The sequence below is a fragment of the Ornithodoros turicata genome, chromosome 4 (genome assembly GCF_037126465.1).
Source record: "Ornithodoros turicata isolate Travis chromosome 4, ASM3712646v1, whole genome shotgun sequence".
Lineage (NCBI taxonomy): Eukaryota > Metazoa > Arthropoda > Arachnida > Ixodida > Argasidae > Ornithodoros > Ornithodoros turicata.
This window is the reverse complement of record NC_088204.1, coordinates 21,476,032-21,497,811: the sequence shown is the minus strand read 5'-3', so window position 1 is coordinate 21,497,811 and position 21,780 is coordinate 21,476,032. Positions and strand designations below refer to the sequence as shown.

The 21,780-nt window shown below is 46.3% G+C and overlaps 1 protein-coding gene across 2 annotated transcripts in view; it reads left to right on the top strand.

The window, feature by feature from the left end:
* The window catches only part of LOC135392793 (nuclear factor interleukin-3-regulated protein-like), a 59,523-nt gene extending 56,047 nt beyond the window's left edge, over positions 1–3,476 (top strand). For both annotated transcript variants that reach the window (XM_064623510.1, XM_064623509.1), the window contains exon 2: positions 725–3,476. In XM_064623510.1, coding sequence (XP_064479580.1) covers positions 793–1,932 — 1,140 coding nt within the window. In that variant the 5' untranslated portion in view covers positions 725–792 and the 3' untranslated portion in view covers positions 1,933–3,476. The remainder of the gene's footprint in view (positions 1–724) is intronic.
* Positions 3,477–21,780: the final 18,304 nt, after the last annotated feature.

The window sequence follows — 21,780 nt, the reverse complement described above, 5'->3', positions numbered from 1 at the left end:
GCTATTCACACTACGGTAGTTCACCGTTTCTCCGCAGCGCGCCGACACTGTTCTATTCTAATAGTAGTCGCAGTAGCAGCAGCGGGCCACTCTCTAGGTTTAGGTTTAGGTTTAGGGTTGCCTATTCGTTAGTAGCCACTAGTGCCCCCTTCAGGGGTTACGTGAGTGACTAAACTTTGTATGAAGGGGCGTATTTTTAGACCGTGCATGATGGGAAGTATGACGTCTGTGTGTGTATTATGTCCAGCATGTTATTGTTGTTGTTGTTGTTCGCGTTGTGTTTCATAATATCGGCATTACTCAACGTGTTCCACTGCGTTTATTATTAGAAAAGCTGCCAAAGGCACATATAGCGTCAATAAAACATGATTAAGACCCGCGTTTTCGCTTGCTTCTGGTGGGTGGGGAATTTTAGGCTTTGTTACCGTTTTTCTTTTTGCTTCAAACATAACGGGCTAAAACACGCTTATGCAAAACGTGTTGTTGTCTCGCTGTTGTTGTTTTTTTATTCCCGAGGACAGAATCACTCAAAATGGTGTATGACGGGGCATGGACAATATGAACCAGATATGCATGGTCGCAGAAAACGTCATGATACTTTATATACAACCCGCAGTATGTGTACGGATATGGAAACTTTGACGATAATAACCTATTTAACGAACGACGTATTCGCTATACTTCATGAACGGATGTTAACCCTGCTTCCCTTTCTTTCTCACAGTTCCTCCTCAACCCGGCTTGAACCAACCCCAGTGGTCACCGCGGTGGCCTGACTCCGGATGGACTAGCATGATGGTGACAGAGGGCGAACCCTTGGCCAAGCAGCCGAGGGGGGACTGGCTCTGCTCTATGGCCGCCGCTGCCGTCGACCTGCGAGCGCGGGATACGCTCTTCCCCTCACGCAAGCAACGCGAATTTATCCCGGATAACAAGAAGGACGACACCTACTGGGACAGACGCCGCCGAAACAACGAAGCAGCTAAACGTTCCCGCGAAAAGCGACGTCTCAACGACATGGTTCTGGAGACTCGTGTCCTGGAACTCGCTAAAGAGAACGCCTGTCTCAAAGCTGAACTGGCAGCTCTGCGTGACAAGTACGGTATTAGGTCACCGATGCTTATTGAACAGGAGCCGCCCCAGTCGCGCCACGTACCAGACAGTGCTTTGGCGGATCTGAGGGGCCGGCGGAACAAGTTGCTAACCGCCTTGCTGCCAGCACTGGTGACACCGCCGATGCCTCCTGGCGCCGTCGGTATGCCTTCTCAGCCTCAAGCTCAGCCTCCTCCTTCAATGGTAGTCGACGACGGTAGAGGACAGACTGACCAAGACCAGTCACCGTTGTCTTCGGGTTCCTGGTCGTCGGCAGAAGACAGCCCGCCACAGCACCACTTCAGCCTGCCGCATAAGTTGAGGCATAAGTGGCACATCAGTGGAGGCGACGCTGTCGTGATGCCTCCGCAAGTGAATGGAGGATCTTCATCGCCGGAACTTCCCGGACGGCCCGCGTTCCGAGACGACACTGCCTCGTCGGATGGTGATAGCGGTGCGTCCAGTACGGACGCGCCTTCGCCCAGGAGGGACGAACGGAAGAGTCGTGTTGGCAACATACGCCGCGGAGCGGCCAGGTCCGATCTCCAAACCGAAAATCTCCAGTTGCGATCAGAGATGCAGCGATTAGCTGCTGAAGTGGCCAATCTCCGTGACATCATGATGGGTGCTCCGCAACCGCCGCATCACGTGATGCATCACCACCATCCCAACACTCCTCCACCGACGCCAGCGGGTGACTTTGGACCACCACCACCTCCTCCCCATCTTATTCCGATGTCTGCGACAGTCGTGGATGTTGCGTGCAGGACCCCACCTGAACTCCGACCACACCATGTTCACGTTGACGACAACGGTCGCGAAGACAATCCAAGCCACTGAATGATTCTCGATGATTCTCTTCTCCCAAGAGCTGGAATATTGTAAAGGGACATCTGCGTGTATGTGCGTGCGCCTGTGTTAGCTAGAATCGACGTAATGACATCGTTCTGACGCCATTTCTAGAGCAGCGTGACATGGTGACTGAATGGACCCATATTTATTTGCGAAAGATGTGTAAATCTCAAAGTTCTGCGGAGCGTATATTGTACAGATGGAACAGACAGTTGTGAAGACAACGTAACAAAGGTGAAGGATTCTCTTCAGAACCGGTGCGTGAAGGCAAACGTTTAGCGTCGTCCAAGTCGTGTTATTTTGATGAAATGTAGTTAAAAAGTGATTGTGCCTAATATTGTTGCCTAGAAAGCATAGGGCAGTGACTTATGACTTCTTTGCTGGCTCAAGTTTATGTGTGTACGATGAAGTCACGGGCTTGGCTTGGATTTTGGATGAATGTCGGCGTTTTCTGCGCCTTTCGCATGGCGTCCTTCGGCGGCGGCGCTTTTTGAAACGCATGTGTGATCATATTTTTACAAACGCGTTGTTTCCAAATCTTAAGATGATTATGATGTCAACCAACACCACAGCGGCTGAACAAGCAGCTAATATTTCCGTACGCTGCTAACGAGCGTAAATTCTAGTTCGTTCTTACTTTAGATTTACACATCGTATATGTTTTCATGTGCCATACACATCGAGCGGGAGGAAGAAAAAAACAAGATCACCGCTTTGGCACAACCGGTCTTTCTTTACTTACTATATTTTATCAAATGCCGAAACACGTAACCCAATTGTTTGTAGCCGTCTTAAAGTACCACATATGTTACTTCGTCATCGAGTTCTGGAAGTATGTTCTTCGAGAGACATTACAAGACCAATGCCATACATGTTCTTTTAAACACGTTCGAAACAATCATCATTGTTCTAACTTATCAGTTCACCTCCAATGAGATGGAATCGTCACAGAAAAATGAACCTAATGTATATTTCGAACAGACCAAAACCAGCACAAAAAAGATGATACTGCTCAACTAATCACATGCCTTGCCGATACATGTAAATGATTTTCATGTCTGTTACCATTATCTGGGCGTTTTTTCTACAGAGATTTAAGCCGTAGATAGATGTTATTGTTCAGCTGTCTTTTTTTATTTAAAGAGTGTCTTACCTCAAACGCAGTCTCCCCCTCACGTCAAGGCCTTGCAGTACAAGCAACGCTGGTTGTAATAAATATGTCTATTTTTAAAAGAAAAAATCTGAGCCTGTTTGCACGTATGCATGGTACACGCGCTATTGTGAGTGCATGGTCTATCCTATGTCCACGTATCGGTGTCGTCGGCTCCTCGGCCGGCAGAGTTTTTTCTTCCGAGATATTTCTCCTTTGTTTTTAAATCAATCCAATTATGTTTGTTTTCATGTGGTTGTTAGAAATGCATAGCGTTTCAGGCTGAAAGTCCTTGCTTCTTTTTTCCCCCGCTTACCAATGAAGTGTGGAACAATCAATCCCAAGTGCTGAACTGAAAATAAATCTAATCTTTGGTCTGTACCGTGAACTCGTCGTTCTGTCCGTTTTCTGTCGTCCGTTCCGTCCGTCCGTTTTCCGTCGTTCTGTCATGTTTTTCTTTTAACAATGTACAAGCTGACCCACGATAAAATACGGAGTTTACACACACAAAAAAAAAAGGGCTTTGGGAGCTGAACTATACATTGAAGAGCATAATGCGCTGAAATCTTACGCAATAAATCGCCAGTTTGTTCCCTTTTTTTTCGATAACTCGCGATAATTAAAAATTACTTAAAATCAATAAGTTTCGTCCTCATTGCGGGGATGGGCAGGGAGTGAAAGACGAAGGACTAACGCAAGACGTAGACGACAACACACTGCACTTTTTAAAAAAATTAATAATAATGCCCACATTTCCAAGGACCTATATTGGTGTAACTAAATATGGGGAAGACTAGCGACACTGAGCCACGCCAGCGAGCGAGCCCGCCATCTCGGGTCCGGCGCGGCTGCGCCACCTAGGAACAATAACAACAAATACATTAATGATAATGAATGGGGAAATTCGCCACGTAAGGTCACCTAGCAATGGGACGCCAATCTCCCCCTTTTCCGCCAGAGAACTGCGCGCAGCCGAGCCAGATCGCAACCCAGGAAGCCGGTTTTGGTTGGAGGGGACTCAACATGGACGCTGTGTTCTTGGAAGGAGAAACCACGTGACACGATCGGCCCAATCGCGGACACCGAGCGGCGGCTCCGGCGCGGAAAAGGAATGCGATACTCTGAACCCCTATTTAGTGACTCTAGCCTATACCGCCCGCTATAAGCCTCGTGTGCAGCGGTGTTGCCTAAATTTTTTGTTGCGTTATTTACTATACTTTGTAACAATTGCGAGATATATAATATGCTCTTTTGTTGCTACACTTTTAGTAAACACGCCTTCTTTTTCTTCTGCCTCATGGAGTATAGCCATTAGCCACGAAGGAGATTGGCAAGGGGTATGAAATCTAGACTATGTTATGACTATGACAAACTGGATGGGTTCGAATTCCGGCGCTAGATGTGCTGTCTGGGGTATTTCCTGGATTTTTCTCAGACGGCTTCCAGACATATGTCGGCACAGTTCCCTTAGAAGTCGTCCCAGGACGCACATTCGCGCCAGGGCGTTAGTCGTGAGGTCGCAAACCTCTGTGAGGCCGGCAACGGCGAGCCTCTTCACCACCACCACCACAAACTGGACGGGGAATGGAGGTGATGACGGTGGTGAATGAGAGCTACTTCAGCGCGCGCACGATAATACTCAATGGATGGTGGTGCAGGCATGATGGTGTGTGGATGGGGGATGATGCAGGATGGGCTAGAAGAGACGCTGGCGGGAAAGCAAATACGAAAGGCCCACTGCCACAGATCTATCCCAACTGGAAGTGTGAGGGGCTCGAAATGAAACGAGGGCTGACAGGGACACGATGACTCCCAGTAGACGTAGAGGGAGACTGATATAGGCTTCTCGAAAACTATAGCGTAAAAACTGAAGTGCAGTAGGAAGCGTTCGACTGTCTCGTCCTGGCCACGGTGGGGGCACGCAGGGGAGTGAAGAACGGCCGGCTCGGTGAAGGTAAAAGTTGAGGGGCAGGGCGAGGCAACGGGGCGCGCGTCAACGGGTCTTCTCACTGCCGAGAAAAGCAGGAAGGCGGCTGCCACGAGGACAGGTGGGCGTACGCAAGACGCAGGATGGGACCAAATGAGGGCCGTAAAATAAACTGTTTGTATCTGGCGACACAAGCATGTGCAAAGGGAGGGAAAAGGTCAATAACCGCGCCAGGCGAAAGGGACGAGGGAAGTTCAAAATTTTTTACACGATTTTTTTAGCACTCCCCAAATCGTTGACAAAAGTTTCGGTTGTCCTCCGTGCCAGCAATATTCCTCAAAGAAGGAAAGGATTGATTTTTCTTTTTCTTTTTCCATGTTTGCGCCGCTAAGCAAGTGTTTATGAGCAGTGTATAGGCGTCGACAGATGGAGGGAAGACAGCATTAATGAGCAGACAGGGGGTTACTATGTGTCCTGGGCCGGCTTCAAGGGGAACTGTGCCGACATCCCTGTGGAAAATCTGCTGGAAAATACATATGAAAAATCGAAGACCGCACATCCAGTGATAGTATTCGAACCCACCACCTGATTTTATCTACCCGGTCATTCTGCTGATAAGGGGAAGGAACATGGTACTTCATCTTGGTCAACCCTGTAGTTAAAGTAGGAGGTGTCCAGTTAGAAGCTTTGCAGTATTTGTATTAATATACTTACGCACCTTGCTGTGGTCACACTATACGGCAATGACACCATCCACCGCAACCTGTCCTCGTACCGCTGTTTCGTGCGCCTCTGACACTATACAACCAACACTTGATCCAGCGCCCAAAGCAACCCAGACATCTTATGAGGAATCTGTTCAGGATATTTAATGTGCCAAAGTACACTTGCGTAGTACAGTTTCAATACAATTGTAATACAATCTTCTCTCAAGTTACCATTAGAGCCCGCGTAGCTAGGAGTATGCGCATCAGCAGTCTACCTATAAGCTGCTGGCTAAACTGGTGGTCATACTCGTAGATGACAAGACGATTGTGATGGAAATCTTTCTAGCTTTTGAACGGGGTAACCCATCGTCGTTCCCAAGCTCCAGGCACCTTGCCACTTCTTCAGGACACGTTCAGTGGTCCTGAGGAGAGACCTGGCCCTGCCCATCCATGTTGCGGGATGTCATGTAAAAAATGCTGCTTGGAGCGGGAAAGTATTGAACCCTAGAGAGAAAAGTAAATTGCAGAAGCTGTACGAACAATTACTATAACACGACATTACCCTAGCATTGCCCAGACAGAAGTTGAGATCTGCCATTGAGAAGCCCATATCTCTTATGAGGAGCGTTATCCGTGGAAGCGTCTACAGTTAGGGCTATTAATAAGAGCCCTTAGCTCGGAGGGGGGATGTGTTCACACACACAAAAAAAAAGAAAAAGAAAAATAGGAGAAAAAAGGAAGGTGGATATCGTATGCTCCCTGGCGCTGGTCCAGCTGTTATGTACCTCAGCAGCTTAACAATAGGTAAGCGTCTTCTTTTTCCGCTTACACACGGCCAAATCCTGGACTCCTAGCAAGTTGTGGGCTATGGTATTCATTTCGTAAGGAGCGTAACACGTAATGGACGTAACACGCAAAAGCACGTAATTCATTGGTGTAAGGGCATAATTCATTGGTGGATAGCTCTGCATGCGCCTATATTATTCCGTCCGAAGACATAACTGGTATCTTCCGTCTCTCGCATCTGACGTCGTCAACATGTGCGGAGCTACATGCTTTGCTCTTTGCCATGCGCAAGATCCTGCAGTGTTCATCTCGGCCATGGGTCTTCTACACAGACTCGAAAGCTGCTATCCAATGCCTCGCAACAATGGGCATTCGAGGTCCTCTCATGTCCATTGTTGCTGACGTGCTTGAAACTTACAAGGAGCTGCTGGACCTGGGCCACTGCATAGTATTACAGTGGGTACCTGGTCATGTCGGCGTACCCGGCAATGAAGAGGCCGACCGGGCGGCCCTGCGGGGTCATCATATAGCTTCAGCCCACTCTATCATCTTGCCCAAAGGTGATCGTCAGGCCCTCGTCCGTGCTCTCTCTGCAGACAAGACAAGATCACAGTGGCTGCATGACATTACACCCTACTCTCTGCTCCACGCAGTGGATCCTTCTCTTTCACTGTCGCTTCCTCATCGCCTTCCGCGACACTACGCATCCCTGCTTCACCGCATGCGGCTGAATGTTGCATTTACACCAGTTATGAGGCAGCGTCTCGGCCGTGCGCCCTCGGACCTTTGTGCAGCATGCAGTGTGCGTGCAGACCTGCACCAACTACTTATGGACTGCCCGGACTACCAGCGGGAGCGTGCGATCTTGCAGCACGAACTGCATGCGATCGATCATCGCCCATTTACCATATGCAAGGTGCTGGGCCCATTGTCCAGTCCAGCTCATACACGCCAAGATCTGCGTCACCTTTGGGACTTCTTGTCATCAACAGGCCTCTCCACCCTGCTTTGATTACCGGACCCCTTATCATATCCATCATCATCTATCATCACGTACAAGTGGCACTGGGGCAGCGCCCAGCCTGCTTGCCGGCATCAACCCCATCACATCATCGTATCTCTATTTGTGTGTGTGTGTGTCATTGGTGGATAAGGGAGTTGAAGAGCGTCTTTTTGCTCTTCAGGGCGACCAGCCGCGACAAAAATATGTAAACTGGAACCAATTAATTACTGCAACAAATGACCCGCTTCAGTGGCAGATTTTTCTCTAAAAGGTGTTCACTGAAGGTCCCAAAAGGGGTAGTACACATTTTAATGCCAACGGCGCCCTCCTTTAGAAGTTATGTCTTTTTATGAAACTCATTTGGATTTTTAGTTAAATAATGACGCCTCCCACTCATTCACACGGTGCGCAGATTGTCGGCGGTATCGGATAGATGGTCGTAAAAAAAGAAAGTTCGTCGATTGGTGCACCCGTTCGCCAATTATTTAGCCCGGCGATTTAACTGACACACCCTGTGTACTATGCTCTTCTGTTTAGTCCCCCAAACACAGCTACAGCCGTGTTCAACCTGTAAGAACGATATCTTGGGTGCTGTATACCACACCCCTATCGCATTTAACTATGGAACCAAGCTTTGTCAAGTGTAAGTATGACTGGAAGACATTACACGTACGACGTTTCAAAATCATGCCCGCCTCTGGTACTTAAATGAGCTATGAACTGTAGCAAGCGAGCCCGCCGACTGTGTCGGCTCCAAACGGCGATTTCAACGTGTTGTCTGTGACACCTTTTGTATAGGTGAATTTGATAGGCGCGTATCTTCAGCACATAGCATGCCCCTAGCCAACCACCTTCCCGAATGATAACGTTCTCGCCCATGATTTGTTGATAACGAGATATGTATCTATTATGCGCGGCTCCAAAATGGGCTACGCCTCCCGTTTTCAACAAATCAGAGACGAAAACGTTGTCATTCGGGATGATGGTTGGCTAGAAGCGTGTCATGTAGTGAAGTTCATCTTGAAGAGGATAAAGCAGAACGTTATGTGTACCTCCGCGTTGGCGTCTGATTGGGTGCTACAATTCTTCAGATGACGTAATGATGGATAGAGGTATCTGGACGGCGGTGCGTGTACTCGCCCGAATACGAAAGAGAGTGCGTTTTTGTATTAACGCTGCACAAGTTATGAAGGAGAAGTATTGAACAATATATTGTAAACAGAATTAAGAAGCGTAGAAGAACAATATTACATCTATTAAACCCGTAACTAAATACATGCAGATAGGAGTTCTTACCACCTTTAAATGAGGCTCCCGCAATGCCGTTCTTATATGTTAAACATGACTGTAAGCGTTCTGCGAGGGCATGATCTGTAATGGGGAAAGTCAATCCTTTCGGCAATCTACGAAATGATACAGACCATACAGGAAAGCTGGGAGTCGTTATAAAAACGGCGATCTGCAAATATAAGAACGATCACGGGACAAACGTCAGCTTGGGTTTCCCGCGTATATCTTTCGCTATACGTTTTGCGTCATCCTTATAATGATGTCTAACCAACTTGTATCCAACTGAATTTCTTCTCTATTGCATTTGGGAATGTTTCGAACTTATACCTACAAATTGGACAGAAAGAGTCTGTGGCCATATTCTGCAAGATGAGTGAGTGACCAATGGCTCACACTCTAAAAACAAAACTTCCCCGCATAGCACGCTGTGCGTCAACCCTTTCCGCCAATGATAGGGTTATCGCTTCTGATTCGAACAGTTAGGGGGGCGTACGTCTTTTTGTGGCAATTTCGATATATTATAATTGACACAAAAAGGCGTGCCCCTTTCTCTCTCTTCGAATCAGAAGCGGTAACCCTATCATTCGTGGCAATGGTTGGAGCACAGCGTGCTATGCGGTGAAGCTCTTTATTTATTTTTTTTTTATTTTTTCGCTATAGACGTGACGACGCCCACTTCTGTGTGGCCAACAACGGCGAGCCGATCCTGCCTCCCCCCCCTTTTTTTGGAGTCACCCAAAACCCCGGATAATCTATGATCAACATTATCCAAAGACCTGTAAATGCGCTGTAGATCCAGAGCCATCGCCTGCGAGTTTGCGCCCAGGGTGAGTCTGAAGCGCACCCCCCCCCCCCTCTCCCGTAGCCGTCAGAAACCCTGTAAACAAAGAAAAGAAAATGCTTATTTGCACTGCCGAGATCGTAAATTCGAATTCTCTTCATTCCCACTTTATACTGTCCAACCTGCCAGGGCCTGCAGTTCGGCGCCCGGGCGGCTGCCCCTCTCGCACCCGTGTCGCTATGATTCTGTGTAGATCAAAAGAAAAACCTTGTATCCGAAGCGCCTCCGATATTTGGAAGAGCTGCTGTTCCTCGGCTGGGCACCGCCTTCGTCAGAAGGCCGGTAGATGGACGTCATACGGTACTTAGAAGAATAGTCTCTGTTCCAAGCATCGGAACCTCCGGCTTTCGCTTTGATCAACTTTCCCTGGTTCCTGGATTTTTGCACTTATCGACATATATTATGTAGAAGGATGGCACAACCAAGTTCTGAGGTTCAGCTATAGTGTCCTCAACGTACGCCTCCCAGCCAACCATTAAACGATGCAACAATACTATTGTGTATCATACTCACATACGTAGTATCTTACCAGCAGCATGGCCGACCAGCTCGTTGGTGGTAGCCAAGGTCGTGCTGTAGATTGGGAGGTGGTGGGTTCGAATCCTACCACCGGCTGTGCTGTCTCAGGTTTTCCCTGGGTTTTCCAATGACTTTCAGACGAATGTCGGCACAGTTCCACCTGAAGTGGGCCCAGGACGCATACTAATCCCCCGCTCCTTATTGCTGTACCCGCAGATGCGCCACCCGTAACCTCAACTTGCGGTATGTGGTGCGGGTATACCCGTACTACCCGCGGATGCAGTGCGGCCCGCGGCGCGCAGTGCGTGTATATGGCCCGCGTTTTACGGCAACCCGCGCAGCGGCAATGAATTTCTACCAGCAAATCGCGGAACTGCGCGGGTACTTGCGGGTAACCGTAATTGTACCCGCATCAGCGGTCACCTCTGTTCAGAGAGTTGACGAGAGCAGTAGTACAAGTAGCGATCGAAAATTTAAGAAATACCGACATAAGGGTATTCAAGCTCCAGATTGGACAACAACAGGTTCCTGGAAAAAGTTACCAGAAATGATCCGGAGTCTCCCTGGGGACCCTGAGGTAACAAAGCGAGCACTTCCACGAGGCTGCCCGTAAGAGGCACTCGAAGGTCAATCACCGCAAGTGAAAGTGAACGGAGAGAAAGTGTATTATACTAAGAATAACCTTGAGTGTACTCGTACGATTACAAGACGAGAGAAAGGGGTCAATGTGAGTGATGCCGACGCTGATAGCGATAACGCCCCGATAACGTGTTCTCCTTGATGTGGAATCAGCTTGTAATGAGTAGGAAAGCACTCCGTCTAAGAATAGATGAACGGGAAACGTCGTAGAGTTTATTTCCTTTCCTTTTCCTTTTTAACTATTTCCTTTTTTAAAAAAAGGCTAGGCCGACGTTCATCTTGGAGTTGGAGTTGGATGGACTAAAAATAATACGGAGATCATCTCAAAGCAATTTCGCTGCCAAGCTAGTAGGTTTCGATGATGGTATATGATGCCCACCAAGGGCATCACAAAATGTAATGGGTACAGGAGTACCGCAGGATACCATGAAGCCCTCAACGTCATACAAATCACCTTTTTTTGAACCTGCAAGAACGGCTCCTCGATGGCATTTTCCAACACTGTAAGATCGTTATTGTTCGAGCGCTTCTCAATTTTCGCGAATTTCGTGAATTCACAAATTTTCAATTGATTGATTGTTGATTTGAAAAAGATCTAGTTACATGCATTTCAACTGCTGCGCAACACACGTAGGCGCAAACTGCCTCTTTAATTTGATATGATAAGGACAACGTAAAGCGTATCACAAAGTAAGGCAATCAAGCCACGGACTTCAGCATCTAGATTTCGCGAAGTTTACTGGCCGCGGATGTGTGTCTTGTGTCCAATTCGCCCAAAGCCAACCATGTCATGCGGTGAAGTTGTGCTTTGAGAGTGCGTATTTCTTTCTGTTCTTTTCGAATTGTGTTCATCAAAGCAAACCAACCGGCATGTGATAGTGTCGTTTTTAGGTTCAACAAGACTATAAGGGATTAACGCCCTTCAATGCTATAATAGATTAGATTAGATTAGAATTATAGAAGAAAAATATGGTCCCCAAAATACTTAAAATTTAAAATTAGTACAGCTTAGAATTGCAATGGTAATTGTTTTGTTTATCTTTGCTTGTTTTTAATAAGCGTACACGCTTGGAACGTTTGTAAGATACAGCACTATGGTGCTGGGACGGGAGGCGAGCCTACGAGGCGACGGGAGGGAACGGGAGGCGGAGCCTATTTTGTGCCATTATGCACGGCACAGAATAAGCTCCGCCTCCCGTTTTCAACAAATCAGGGGCGAGAACGTTGTCATTCGGGATGATGGTTGGCTAGGAGGGTGCTATGTGGTGAAGTTCAGTTTTAAGAGTGCAGTTATGTATTCTAAAAACAGAACTTCACCACATAGCACGCTTTGCGCCAACCATTATGATGAATAATGGAGAGGGGGGAGCGTACGCCTTTTTGTGTTAATTATCATATATCCAAACTCGCAATGTTATCTCGCCCATAAGAGTTACCTCGCCTGATTCGATGAGAGGAGGGGGTGTACGCCTATTTTGTAATTGTATCATATATCCAAATTGACACAAAAAGGCGTACGTCACCACTCTTTTTGAATCAGAAGAGATGCCCTATCATTCATGGCAATGGTTGGCGCACAGCGTGCTGTGCGGTAAAATTCAGTTTTTAGAGTGTATTACCCTACTCTTACACTCCTTGAAATGAACTTCACCGCATAGCATACTCATAGCCAACCATAATCTCGAATGATATCGTTATCTGCCCTGGCTTGTAGAAAAAAAGGCGTACGCCTTTTTTGTGACAATTATGAACAGCATAAGTGTCAGAAATAACGGCGTACGCCTCCCGTTTTCTACAAATCAGGGCAGATAACGATATCGTTCTAGATGATGGTTTGCTAGGGGCGTGCTATGCGATGAAGTTCATTTGTAAGAGTGTACCCACACGGCAAACACAATGCATTAAACTTAATGGCAGTAACTTCCCCTCCTAACCGGGGTAGCCAGTTTGACTTCGTCGAAACTCACATCCCCATTTTTTTTCTTTATTCACATCACATCCCCTCCTAACCAAGCATAATCTCGTATGACAGCGTCCTCACCCCGTGTTGATAACAGGTGGCGGACGCCTTTTGTGTTACAATTATGTCATGCATAATTGTCACAAAAAAAAAGGCGTACGCTTCCCGTTTTCAACAAACCAGGGGAGAGAACTGAGATAGCAGATATGCATTTCTCAATTGCATTTCCAGACAGCAAACCCGCTCGTTACCAGTTGAGATAGCCGATATGCGTGCAATAACAACGGCTTAATAAGAGTAAATAGGGACGAGACAGTTGATGTTGGAAGCTGTGCTTCCAGACGAATCAGCCAGAAGAACCACACTGACCTGGCCATGCTCTCGCGCATCGTCTTCGGTGTCCGCCAGCCACCCCACTAGCGCCACTACAAGGACGATGTCATTCGAGGTTGTTTAGGATGTGAAGTTACTGCCATTCCGTTTAATATATTATGTTTGCCGTGTGGCTCTACACTCTTAAAAATGAACTTCACCGCATAGCACGCTCCAGGCCAACCATCATCTCGAATGATATCGTTATCTGCCCTGATTTGTTGAAAACGGGAGGCGTACGCCTTTTTTGTGACACTTATGCTGTTCATAATTGTCACAGAAAAGGCGTACGCCCTCCGTTTTCAACAAATCAGGACAGATAACGATATCGTTCCAGATGGTGGTTGGATTGGAGCGTGCTATGCGGTGAAGTTCATTTTTAAGAGTGTATGGTATGACTTTTCATTAAATGTTGTTAGTGCTTCTGCCTTTTGTTAACGTGTGCTCGAGATCCCTCTTCTGGTAGAGCCATTCTGATCTCAAATTTGGCCTTTCCTTTCGGAGACTTTCCTTTCTTATCCCACACGAATTCGGGGCCTTTCACCCGAGGACACAGGTAATTGCTGACTCATGTTATGCAACAAGGACTTTTCGCTTTGGCGAGTGACCCAATGCCAGCTTCGTTCATCACCTCTTGTTTTTGCGAGAAATGTGTGTCATCTCTGGCAGCTTTGCCACTCGCAGTGGGTGTAGTTTTCTTCGCACTTTGGAATCGCGGCACAGAGTGGAATCTTCGAAGCAGGAGTTCTTTTTTTGTGGTCATTTTTGAGAATAAGGATAGAAAGAAAAAAAAATTGATGCTCGAGTATCTTATCCGTGTATTCATACGAGCGACATATTCGCGGAAGATTCTGTGCAAGAAAAAGCGAAGACACTGTTCACAGAACCGAAGTTCCGTCCAGTGTTATGTTGAGCACTCATAGGGTGCGGAATATCGGGAATGGCGTACTGCACACTTAGCACACGACACTTAGCAGACGACACCGTAAGCGTCTTCTGCTGCCGTCTGCTGTAGCACTGTCGTCTGCTATACACTCGGCCCTCGGCCGGGATCGAACACGCGATCTTGAGCTCAGCGAGCCAGCACGTTACATTTTGTTTGCAAATTCTTGTCTTCCTTCATCACCATAGACGTATGGCACGTAAATAATAACTGCCGTAAGCGCTATTGTAAGCGCTGACACGGAATGGGTCGACGACACACGACGATGGCTCAAGATACCGAGATCACGTAAGTGAACTAAATATGCTTTTTCTCGAACCAGGTCTTACAAAAACCAGAAAAAAACGTTTTTCTGGGATGTCTATCATTGCAATGTCGTATAGTTTCGCACTATGTACAGTGCTTGTTCTGTCGTATGTTGTTTAACAAATGCATTTTGTGCTAAGACCAGTATGGCAATACGAAGCAAAAAATAACGACTACAAAACTGCACTTCTGTATTTCCATTCTTTTTCAGTGTTGTACAAGTACATGATAAACAAAACAGACATTGATGGCACACCAGCAGAACACTATAGGGCAACTACACAGGGAAAACTACAGGGCTGAGGCAACAGCGACCTCCTCGATTCTGTCTACATTGGAATTGTGCTCTGCAAATGGGTGGAAACGTCTGTTGTCCGCAAGCCAATGTTAGGTCAACACAACAACAACAACAACAAATAAGTTAATGATAATGAATGGGGAAACACAGACTGTCTCAAGTTCATACAAAGTCACCGCTGCCTTTCATGACAGGAAAGTGCAACACGTATCTTGCCCGTGTGCGGCAGGACTGGGCAGGTTTGTGACACTTATGCTGTTCATAATTGTCACAAAAAAGGCGTACGCCTCCCGTTTTCAACAAATCAGGGCAGATAACGATATCATTCGGGGTTATGGTTAGCTAGGAGCGTGCTATGCGGTGAAGTTCGTTTTTAAGAGTGCAGCTGTGTCACGAACTTTCTCCGTTTCCGTCCCCACGATGCAGAGACAGATGTCGTCCGTGTCTAAAAACAGAACTTCACCGCATAACACGTAGTGCGCCAATCATTGCCGCGAACGATACGGTTATTTGTTTTGATTCGAGGAGAGAGGGAGGCGTACGCCTTTTTGTGGCAATTACCATATGTCCAAATTGTCACAAAAAGGCGTACACCCCCTCTCTCTCCACGAATCAGACGCGATAACCATATCATTGGTGGCAATTGTTGGCGCACCGCGTGCTATGCGGTGAAGCTCTGTTTTTAGAGTGTAGCCAACCATCATCTCGAATGACATCATTCTCGCCCGTGATTATATTAACTGTTTATTATTCTACTCTAATTACTGTCATTTTCAAGTATTCTGCCTTGAGTGTTTATACTCTCGTATTTTCGATACTCCACCGCATAACACGCTCAAGGCACACAGAGTGATATCACAATCAGTACAACTTTTTGTGACAATTAACGAAGCCGCATAACTGCCACAAAAAGGCGTATGTCTCCCGTTTTCGGCATGTCATTCGAGATTGTTGGTGTCTAGGAGAGGCTTATGCGGTGAAGTTATCTTTTAAGGGCGTATAGCGCTCGTCGACTTCTGATTGGAATGCTCTGTGTTAGTTTCGATTTGATTTGTGCAAGACATTCCGTTCACGTAGATTGTGTTGAAAACGGGAGCCGTACGCCTTTTTTGGGACAATTATGAACAGCATAAGTGTCCCAAAAAGGCGTACGGCTCCCGTTTTCAACAAATCAGGGCAGACCGATATCATTCGAGATGATGGTTGGATACACTCTTAAAAATGATCTTCACCACATAGCACGCTCCTAGCCAACCGTCACCCCGAATGACATCGTTCTCTCCCCTGATTTGTTGAAAACGGGAGGCGTACGCCTTTTGTGACACTTATGCCGAAATGTTAATTCTCACAAAAAGGCGTACGCCCGCGCTTTCCGCAAATCAAGAGTGATAAAGGTATCACTCTGCACAATGGTTGGCCTTCAGCCTGCTACGTGGTGAAGCTTTGTTTAACGAGTGTAGGAGCGGGCTATGAGGCGAAGTTCATTTCTAAGTGTGCGAAATCCCAGAATTTCGCGATGCCAAAGTTCCCGGGATTTCGGGATAACCGATTTCGGCTTTCTTGAAAAATAAACATTCTGTTTCTTTTTTTTTTCTATATACATATATATTTTTAATTTATTTATGAACTTCATTCTGTGGTTCGAGTGAAAAGGAACAAACGGTGTCTTGCATACTTTTGGATTCAAGCGTCCCTTCTCCCAAAAACATGATTCCAACCCTGTCGACCGCGACACATGACAGGAACGTTAGCTGCTGACTCATGTGAATGATGCAAGCCATAGCCGAGAAAAGTCCTCAAGTAGCACGAAAACTCCTACGAAATCAGAAGGAGTCTTCCAATCTATAACGTTACAGAAAATATTCTCTTCTGTCTCTCTCTCTGCAGAACCTCTATTTTTGTTCTTTTGATCCTGATGAATACGTATATTTGAAGGTGAAAATAGAAAATGGAGGAAGCATTTTCAGAAAACTACACTCGGCTGCTCCATACCAGAACACAACAGCTGCTGTGGATGAATAAAAGGCGAGAAGTGGAAGACGCACCATTCCGTGTATTCAGAAGCGACATTCCCCAGAATACTCCAGCGGAAGATGCGAACAACGTCGTTGCTTTCAGCTGCTGCTGAGTATATACAAGTGCTCAACGACTTCTCCCACCATACCGCGAGAAATGTCCTGGAGCACGGCTACAAGATATTCCGTAGCAGACGATAAATAGACACACATTCCAACGCAATGTCGATATTCCGCAGTTTTCTTTTTTTTTTTTTTTTGTCACTAGAATATTCCTTAGGGATGGCAGCAAACGCGAACAGTATAGCAATTTTGTGATAGGATAAATGTGCAGGTGTATACAGTACAGTCCTGTATAAGACATCGTACATCGTAAAAACACTTCGGGGGGGGGGGGGGATATGTTTATCAAGAAAAATAAGAAAAGGAAAGGTCAGCCAGACGGAGGTCCGCTTGCTATTCCAGAAAAGGGGAAAGGAGAAGAAAGGAAAAGGAAAAGGCAGAACACAAAAAGCTCGGGAACAGCTCGTGATTCAAAACCCAGCTAGGCGTTATCCCGTCGGCTACTCACTCTTGTGTTAAAAAATCTTACTGCGTGGTGCGCACTCGCTTTTGAATAGTGTGATAGGGGCATGCCCTTGGCGCGGCTAATTTCAGACTTCATTTACAAAACTTAGACTAATAAATGCCTGAAACATATAGAAACTGCCGTATGAGGAAAGCTATTTTAGTACCGCGCAAAGGGGCAATGCACAAACATTAAGCAACATTTTAATGGCAACACCTCGGGTGCGTGTACCGGCAGAAAAAGATGTAATTCACCTAATTTAAAGCAGTTCAAGGCCACGTATAATCCGAAAGTGAGTGGTGCAATGAAGAATTATGCCATTGTGCCGTGTGCCTTGCGCGTGTTGTTCAAGCTTTTTTCTTCTCCATTTTTCAAAATGAAGTTTTATCAAAGGAAGTTGAAGAACTTTGCGTACCCTACACTCTTAAAAATGAACTTCACCGCATAGCACGCTCGTAGCCAACCATCATCTCGAATGATATCGTTATCTGCCCTGATTTGCTGAAAACGGGGGGCGTACGCCATTTTTGTGACAATTATGAACAGCATAAGTGTCACAAAAAAGGCGTACGCCTACTGGTTTGAGCAAATCAGGGCACATAGCGATATCATTCGAGCTGATGGTTGGCTTGGAGCGTGCTCTGCGGTGAAGTTCATTTTTAAGAGTGTAGCCTCTCATTTAATTACGTAGTTACTCAATGGAGGCACCGTGCATAATTTATCTTCGATTCCGCGGACAGTGGAACAGCCTCTCGTTTGTCTTGTCAGCAGTGGTCTCTGTAACAGTCTCAAAACAGAACTTCGCCGCATAGCACGCTGTGCGTCAACTATTGCCACGAATTATATAGGTTGTCGCTTCCGATTCGAAGAGAGAGAGAGAGAGAGGCGTACGTCTTTTTGTGGCAATTTGGATACATGATAATAGCCACAAAAAGGCGTACCCTATCATTCGTGCTAATGGTTGGTTGCGAAGTATGGGGTAGGGACCCGTGACTACCACGGGGTAGCATCCCATGTCATCATCACTTCTCCTTCATTTATTGTCGTTGTTGTTGTTGTTGGCACACAGGGTGCTATACGCTGAAGTTCTGTTTTTAGAGTGAAGGTGTTCAAATCAAATCAAATCAAATCAAAATATTTTTATTTGGAGCTTTAGGTACACATGATAGGTGTGGGACAGCGAGGACAAAGCCTGTTCAATGCTCGCTCAGTAGCGAATCTTTCACGGACCAAACGGCACGAGTGAAATGATGATAGTTATGGAAGAAAGCGCATGGACTTGGAGGTTATTTCCTTTAACAATGAGTAATTCGCTACTATATATGCCCTTCTGTACCGCTCCCGGTTTGTTGCCCAAACGACATTCGGTTTCGCAGCAAACACGGTCTGCGCCAACCGCTAATGCAACTGATACTGCTATCGTTTCTGATTTGAGGAGAGAGAGGGCCGTATACGCCTTTTTATGGCAATTCAAATTGCCACAGAGAGGCGTATAGCATCCCGTTTTCAACAAATCAGGAAAGAGAAAGCTATCATTCCGCATGGTGGCTGGTTCCGAGCATCCTTAGTCGCGGAAGGACCTGAAGGTCTTCGTGACACCGAAAAGCTTGTTTATGTTTACCCGTGAATCTCATGTATAATAACAAGCAACAGTTGTAATGACTTACGTACTATATTCAGGTCCAAGTCCTTTCATAATACAAAATAAGTGCTTTTTGCACAGAAAGATACCATTGTCACTCCACTCTCCTCAAAATGAACTTCGCCACATAGCACACCCTTAGTCGACCATCATCCCGAGTGACATCGGGGGAGGGGGGTACGCCATTTTTTGTGGCATTATGCAGTTCATACCTGCCACAAAAATGATCTACGCCCCACGTTTTTATCGAGTCAAAGGAGAGAACGTTGTCATTCGGAATGATGGCTGGCTATAGGAGCGTGCTGTGCGGTGAAGCTCCGTGTTTACAAGGCAGATTTGTGGAAGGCGCACACTCTTAAAGGTACTGTAAAGCAGCACCGATCAAATGTCATTTAGTGTGGCTATTCGATAGTCCAAGCCACCACGACAAAAACTGCGCAAGTTTCATTCCAATCGACGGTACAATTAATTAGAAAATTACAATTAAAGATTACGGGCAACACTGTTCTAGGCATTCGAAATGATCCCGTACTCCTGCCATATACGGCGGCAATCACACTGCATGCGTATAACGCTGGGCCCGACATAACAATCCACCACAATCCACCATAAAATCCGTCCCTGCAATTCACACAACGATCCACACCTGAGGATAAACGGATAAGCGAACTGAAATGAAATGCTGAGCCCTTGAGAAAAAAATGTGTCAGACGTCCAAGAAGCCAGACAGCGTCGGGACTTGTTTGTTCACAGAGGTTCACAGAGAGAGTTTGTTCGTACGAAAGAGGCCGTGAACAGAAGGAGCGCGCAGGCGCAGTAGAGAAGTAGGGAGAGCCTCCATCGAACAGCGGCCAGCGCTGGGTTACTTCGCAAAAAACGCTGTTAACAGGGGTTTCAGAATGCATAGGTAAACAGGGAAACTAATAATATGGTTACTAAAATAACGAAGTTCCGATGTAATAGTGTGTAATACCAATTTTCAGTGTTGCCCGCTGTACAGGGGGTTGTTTGACACCAGGCGTCGCACCGCTCCACTACGCCGCATTTTTCATGGCAAATTAAAAATATTTATAGCGCGTTGTCGGTCGTATGGGTCCGTATATGGTATTTAGAAGCAACAAAGTCTCTAGTCACATCACCGGCATATCATGCTTGTCATAGGAAAATTTAATGAGACAGGTATGAGACAGGTATGGTCACATGTTCAGGGGCTGCAGGATGACGCAACGATTATGTACAACGGTTATTTACAACATGGGGATCGATGAAATGATATGATATAGTTCACGGCGGCGTGCCCTTGATCGTAACGCAGCCACCTCGGGCTGAAAGCGACGGATGGAAGCGCCATCGACGAAGAAACCTGTCATCTCCAATAGCGAACAGTCTACTGCTGCTGCTGCTGCTTGTCATGCTTGTCTACTGCTTTACAGTACCTTTAAGAATGAGGGGGCGAGGGCAGGATCCGCTCCTTGCAGTAGAGTTTCTCCAGCAGCTGGAGCGCCCTCTACGAGCCACGTGGTAACATTTGAGTAGTAACTTCGGGGCGGGTCTCCTGCTTTCCTTCGGTTAGATTTGTCTCGCTAAATGGTATCCACTAGAGCGAAGCTTATTACAATCGCTCAGTACAACGCACCTTTATTTAGTGGGTCTAGGTTAGACAAAGTTACACTGCGCGTTCGTAATTTTTTGTAATGAAACATGTATGAGACGCGAGGAGCTTGCTAGGCATGACTCTAGCCAGGCAAACCTCGCCGAAATTAAAAAGCAGCCGAATACTCCAAATTTCCTCCATGGGTTTGACATTTTTACGGTTGCTGGTTTTTACGGTTTCCTTTCTCTCCTTCTTTTTTATTTTTTTGCGGTGGATTTTAGTTTTCCTGGTTTGTGACGGATGGGTTGGTGTTCTCTTTTGATACATTCCTTGTGGAATACGAGGGAGAGGTGAAATTGCGGTACTACACGATCATCCTTATAGGAAAGACCCGTAATAGACAATAGTGAGTTTTAGCATACCGTACGCTGTCGCTTTTGCGTATACGTAAGGGATAGCGTCTTGGTTTTGCGCAATGCGCAAAGCCCTGCTTATGTATTGCGCGTGCGAACCACCAATGCTGTCCCTTACGTGTGCAAAGGCGACAGGGTACGTTATACTGAAACTCACTATTGAGTGTGCAGCAAAACACGCAGAAATCCACCCCTCTCATTACAGGGCTTTCTAAACGGCAACCTAAAGAGACCTCACGTAATTATTAAGCTAAAGGTGCAGTCATGTCTACTGTTCAATGAAATAATGTCTAAAAATTGCTGTGTAGTTCTGCATTTTCGAAATTTCATTTTCGTTTCAAACGTTTCTGCAGGGTATACTATTAAAGTTGTGCAGAGACATAATTTCGTTGATGCCAGAGAGCCACCAGGCAAGGGAAACGCCAGCTCAGTATCCATGGCAATTGTAATCTAAATTTATTATCACCTGTACCGTTTGTGAATACTTTATGCAAACTCAGTGACCAACGATGCTGTCACCTACCTCTCCACGTGTTTTAACTCTACATATCTAGCCCCACCCCCCAACCATAACCGTTCGACCACAACATAACAATTGGGGAAACCAACAACTACTGAGATTACGTGCGTGCGGAAATAGAATTTCGCAAAAGTCAGGGATTTTAGCATGTTTCCAAGTCAGCACACGTTGCGACAATGCCCCGCGAAATCTTCAGCACTAGCCGAATTATGTGCATTCACAGATCCTTGACCCTTTGACAGCGCTACTTTGTCCAAAAATTTGTCCAGGAAGTTCATGGGCCAGAAACCGTGTCATAACAACAATCAGCAACTTTAGCTATTCCTATATTTCTAAGGTCAAG